At 42.0% G+C, this 6,000-nt stretch overlaps 1 protein-coding gene across 1 annotated transcript in view; it reads left to right on the top strand.

Moving 5' to 3' along the window:
- The window catches only part of Inpp5b (inositol polyphosphate-5-phosphatase, 75kDa), a 56,922-nt gene that overhangs the window by 42,951 nt on the left and 7,971 nt on the right, over nt 1–6,000 (top strand). The window contains exons 12-15 of the mRNA XM_013016979.1: nt 568–678; nt 1,128–1,290; nt 3,015–3,250; nt 5,759–5,872. Coding sequence (XP_012872433.1) covers nt 568–678; nt 1,128–1,290; nt 3,015–3,250; nt 5,759–5,872 — 624 coding nt within the window. The remainder of the gene's footprint in view (nt 1–567; nt 679–1,127; nt 1,291–3,014; nt 3,251–5,758; nt 5,873–6,000) is intronic.

The raw sequence follows: 6,000 nt of genomic DNA, 5'->3' as shown, positions 1-6,000 counted from the left end.
ATATATATATATATATATATATATATATATATATGTTATAACCCAAAATACAGAAGAGAGAGCCTAACAAAATCTTCGTGGCTGACAGCAAGGATTTAAGACTTAGTTTGAGAAATGTTGCTTCATGTCATAGAAAAGCTTCTTGCTGCCATCCCTTGGGTGGCATCAGACAGAATAGAGTCATCTTTTGCCTACGACCTCACAGAAGTAGTGGCCAACACACTATCACTCTAATACTGTCTTTCTTACCATTGTCTTATCTACTAGGGCTTTAACACAGGATCTTGAGCCATTGCTTGGCTTCCTTCATCATGGTTGTCATTTTAGCTTTTGAGCCATGCCTCCAGTCTGGTGTTTTGTTGGTTAGTTGGAGGTGGAATCTTGAGGACTTTTCTGCCTTGACTGGCATCACACTCAGCCTTCTGAGTCACTAGGATTATAGCCATCATGTAGTATGTCCTTTCTGTACTGTTATCAACTGCTATTTCCTAATGCTGTGAATGCCCTGTACACCAAGAATGAGAAAACATAAGCCTCCACACTCAGTCTCTGATGCTTCCATTCCAGGTGAGGGTTGTAAATGAAGAACTCTATCGGAAGACTCTGGAGGAAATTGTTCGCTCCCTGGATAAAATGGAAAACGCCAACATTCCTTCTGTGTCCCTTTCCAAGCGTGAGGTAAGATGGATATGTTTAGAATATTAGCATTGAGCACTTTTATTCCTACAACTTAAATCTCCTTATCTACTACAATTGGTTTCTGGTCTTTCTTGAGGGACTGCTTCTAGATAGAATGAGGGTGATAATGCTCACTGGAGAAAGAGAGCTTGTTTTGTCTTCTAAACTGGAAGATAATCCAGATGTGCTCCTAGATTTCAGAACAACAGGTGTGTGTTCTTGCAGTGGATTTGTGTTCCTACTGATGCTTCTCTTGAGATTAAAAAGATTCTTCGGGTTATACAGATAACTGGTCTTCAGTGGTAATGGAACTCTATTAGGTAAATACCTGAAGCAGAAACATTTCAAAGAGATGGTCCTTTGTTTTCTTCCTTGTTTGGGGTATGTGGATAAGTAGCTGTATGAAAGTATCAGGGCACTGGTTCTGACTGATCTTTACTTGTTCCCAGTTCTGCTTTCAGAATGTGAAGTACATGCAATTACAAGTAGAATCCTTTACAATTCATAATGGACAAGTACCCTGTCAGTTTGAATTTATCAACAAGCCTGATGAAGAATCTTACTGTAAACAATGGCTGAGTGCCAACCCCAGCAGAGGATTCCTCCTGCCAGGTGAGGCCTCTCTTTCTTAGGTTTCTGGTTTCTAGTCTGAGGAATGCCTACCCTGTCTTGGTTCATTCTCTTAAAATAACTTCTTTTGAGCATTTTTGTTCTCTGCCTGAAACTTAAAAAAACAAAAAACCTTATAGCTGAACATATCCATAAATAAAATATATAATGGTGAGGGACATGTGTTCAGTTTCAGAAACATTTTTAGTTATTTGTATGCTCCTTAATTTCACAGGAAGAGAAGACATAGATTACTGTAAAACAGGTGCTGGTATAAGGGAGCCATTTTCCTTATCCTAGCATAATCAACCCCAATGATCTGCTCTTGTGAAAGATATAATTGAGCAGTACCATATCTATCCTCTGGCTTCTCCTTTCAGACTATATGAGGTGTGGTGAGGCAGAGATTTGTGAATAGTTCCCAGGCTGAAGGTCCACTGGCTCAGAATCTCTATCTTACCTGGTTTAGGAAAGGCTGTGTGTGTGTGTGTGTGTGTGTGTGTGTGTGTGTGTGTGTGTGTGTGTGTGTGTGTGTGTGTGTGTGTTCTAAGGCTGTGTGTGTGTGTGTGTGTCATGGGGCTTGAATTCTAGGCCTCGGTGCTGTGCCTCAGCTCTTCAGCTCAAGGCAAGCACTCTACCACTTGAGCCACAGTGCCACTTCCAGTTTTCTGGTGGTTAATTGGAGATAAGAGTCTCATGGCTCACGCCTGTAATCCTAGCTACTCAGGAGGCTGAGATCTGAGGATCGTGGGTTCAAAGCCATCCCAGGCAAGAAAGATCATGAGACTCCTATCTCCAACAAACCACTAGAAAACCAGAAGTGGCGCTGTAGCTCAAGTGGTAGAGCGCTCGCCTTGAGCTAAAGAGCTGAGGGACAGCGCCAAAGCCCATAGTTCAAGCCCCATGACCAAAAAAAAAAAAAAAAGAGTCTCATGGACTTTCCTGCCCAGGCTGGCTTTGAACCACAATCCTCAGATCTCAGCTTCCTGAGTAGCTAGGATTACAGGCATGAACCACTGGCGCCCAGCTTAGGAAAGGCTTTTTGATTCAGGCCTTCTTATTGACTGAATCAAAAAGACTTTCCTAAGCTGGGTGCCAGTGGTTCAGTTATACTACTTACTACTGAATTTTTTTCTTTTTCCTCTTGCTCTCTCTTCCTCTCTCTCTCCCCTTCCCCCCTTTCCTTTTGGTAATATTAGGAATTGAATTCCTAGCTTTACATTTTTTTTTCCTTTTCGTTTCTGTTTTTTTTTTTTTTTTGCCAGTCCTGGGGCTTGAACTCAGGGCCTTGGCACTGTCCCTGAGGATCTTTGCTCAAGGCTAGCATGCTACCATTTGAGCCTCAATGCCAATTTCTGGCCTTTTATGTTTATGTGGTACTAAGAAATTGAATGCAGGGCATGGTGCATGCTAGGCAAACACTCTACTGCTAAGCCATGTTTCTGGCCCCATAGCTTTACATTTTCTAGGCAAGTGCTCTTCCACTTGAGCCGTGAATGCAGTAGTACCTGAATTTTTTAGCATTGGTTTATCAAACAGTTTCTGTTGTCTTCATTTTCGTAGTTGGGCTATAAACTTATTGCAACTAGTTAGTGCTGAGCATATCGATACTTGTTGGTTAGTATAGACTTTGTTATCTTTTCCTAACTCTTATTCTCTTCCTTCTTCTTTCCTCTTAGTTTCTCCCTTGCCAACGTTACTTTTTTTTAAATTTTTTTTTTCTGTAGATTCTGTCATTGTGATTGAATTGGAGCTCTTTGTAAATAAGACCACGGCCACAAAACTCAACTCAGGTGAAGATAAAATTGAGGATATTCTGGTTTTGCACTTGGACAGGGGAAAGGATTACTTTTTGTCCGTGTCTGGGAACTACCTGCCCAGCTGTTTCGGATCTCCCATTCATACATTGTGCTGCATGAGAGAGCCAATCTTAGATCTACCACTTGAAACTGTTAGTGAGCTGGTAAGTTTCATACTACAGGGAAACATCTAGTACTATGTAGCAACCTAGCCAGTTAAACAAGATATTCCTCTACCTGCTTCCAACATACTTAAGTTTCTTCAACTTTTTAGAGCTTTCTTAGTGTTTCAGTTATATACTGCTGTGTAATAAGCACCCCCAAATTAAAATAATAGTGAGTTGTTTTTCATGACTGTTGTTTTCTTCTGCTGGTCTTACCTAAGCTTACTTGGTTTTTTGTTTTGTTTTCAGTGCTAGTACCAGGGCTTGTAAGGCCTTGCATTCTCACTAGGCTTTTTCACTTACAGCTGGTACTCTACCACTTGAGCCAAACCTTCAGTATAGCTTTTTGTTTTTTGGGTCCGGTCATGGGGCCTGAACTCTGGGCCTGGGCGCTGTCCCTCAGCTCTTCAGCTCAAGTCTAGCGCTCTACCACTTGAGCCACAGCGCCACTTCTGGCTTTTTTCTTTTTGCTTATGTGGTGCTGAGGAATCGAACCCAGGGCCTCAGGCATGCAAGGCAAGCGCTCTACCACTGAGCCATCTTCCCAGCCCCCAGTACAGTTTTTTTTTTTTTTTTTCTCATTAGTCGGGGCTGGTTTCTTGGGCTTTTCTGCCCCAGCTGGGTTTGCATTTTTTGTTGTTCTTGTTGGTTCTTGTTGAACTCTGGGCATGGGTGCTGTCCCTCAGCTCTTCAGCTCAGAGCTAGCACTCTACCACTTGAGCCACAGTGCTACTTCCAGTTTTCTGAGTGATTTATTGGAGATAACAGCCTCATGAACTTTCTGTCTGGGCTGGCTCTGAACTGTGATCTTCAGATCTCAGCCTCCTGAGCAGCTAGGATTACAGGTGTGAGCCACCAGTGCCTGACTGAGTTTGAATTTTGATCTTCACATCTTAGCTTTCTGAGGAGCTAGGACTGTAGGATTGAGCTACTAGTGTCAGCAATTTGGTTTTCTTTGTTTTGTTTTTGCTGTTGGTATCAAGGTTTGAATTCAGGGTCTTGCACTTGTACTCAGCTTGCTTGCTGTGCTGGTGCTCTACAACTTAAGCCATGTCTCCACCTCAACTTACTTGTGTATTGTAGTCAGGTGGTGACTGTAATGGCATGTTTCTGTATTGGCTGCTTTCTGGGCCTCTCTCTGCTCATGGACTCTTGTCTTTCAGGATGTGAGTTTGGGTTTCTATATATGGCAGTAAGAGCCTGAGAGCAGTAGCTAAGGTCTTTGGTAGCACAAGCTCCAAAACTCCAGTATCATCACTTCTGCAATATTATATGGGTATACGGGTCAGAGAGAGTGATAAAGACAACTTATGTTGGGGGAGACAACACTTCTCTAAGGAAACAGCTGTGTAATGCAACTATTTTTCAGGGCTTGTTGTAGTTCATTAGGTTGTTGTAACAGAATACCATAGGCTCTGGGTTTATGAACAACAGAAATTTACTACTCACAGTTCTGGAGGCTGAGAAATTCAAGACATTTAGTGTGTGGTGAGGACCCACTTTCCTGGCTCACAGATAGCCCTCTTTTCGCTGTGTTGTCCTCACTTGGTAGGAGTGAGGACTTCTCTCTTACCTCTCATAAGAGCACTAATTCCATTCATGGGTGCACAGCCCTTATGAACTAACCACCTTGGTGATTAGGTTTCAACATAGGATTTTGAGGGTGAGTAGCACATGTATAGGAACGGCCATGGATTGTAAAATAATGAAAGTTCACAGGATTATGCTATTATTCGTTTTTTTAAATCCCTTAATAGGTTACCCTAAACTAAAATTGCTTCAATCTAAAGAAGTTCCTGTGGAGACAATTCAAATATCTGGGGAACTAGTTTGGGGCAGATTTATGGTAATTTGCTGATTTCATTTTTTCCCCCAATACACGTTTTCATTTAGAGACTCTTTGATTATTCTATTATGTAGATAATTAGAGGCTCAATCAAAGAGAGTGGTTTGTCACAAATCACATGAGTTGGATCTCAGATTTTTGGGGTGCCAAGCATGATATTTTTTCCTCTCTAGACCACCACCCTCTTCTTTGGTTCTAATAGGGGAATTCTAGAACAGTGTTTTTGTTGTTTTTTTACCCCTAAGAAGATGGTTCATATTTGATCTGACTCTTCGAAACTATTTGCTAAAACTCTCTCCCTGGTCTCAAAAATCACCTTTTTATCCCACGTAACTTCAATTTTGTTTTTCCTCAAGGCTAACACTGTACCACTTGAGCCACAGCTCCATCCAGCTTTTTGGTGGTTAATTAGAGATGAGCTTCTCATACACATTCCTCCCTGGGCTGGCTTCAAACCATCCTCTTGAGTAGCTAGGGTTATAGGTTTGAGCCACCAGCGTCTGGCTCTGACTTCATTTTTGTTTCTGGAATGTTTGGTTAGGGGCACTGCTTCCCTTCTTCCATAGGTTTACAGTCCCCATATCACTCATTCTCCTGAACCCAGCTTGGTAGAAGTTCCACCAATGGGCCATCTTGTCCTGATTTTTCTTTTTTTCCATTAGACTCTAATGCCAATATGGACAGAAGATGACGTGAGCCAGCTGCAGAGCCCTATGGAAATCCCCAAAGAACTCTGGATGATGGTTGATTACCTATACCGAAATGCTATCCAGCAGGTAGGCTGTATTTAAATAGTTGGTAAGACCTGATTCAGACCTCATTGCCTTGAGAGAGACCATCAGCCCCAAGAATCTTTTACATTGAAAGTCTTTACTCCCAGAAACTGTGGAGAGTTGTTTTTCCT

Source organism: Dipodomys ordii, unplaced genomic scaffold (genome assembly GCF_000151885.1).
Source record: "Dipodomys ordii isolate 6190 unplaced genomic scaffold, Dord_2.0 Scaffold33, whole genome shotgun sequence".
Taxonomy (NCBI): Eukaryota; Metazoa; Chordata; class Mammalia; order Rodentia; family Heteromyidae; genus Dipodomys; species Dipodomys ordii.
This window is presented reverse-complemented; position numbering and strand designations above follow the sequence as displayed.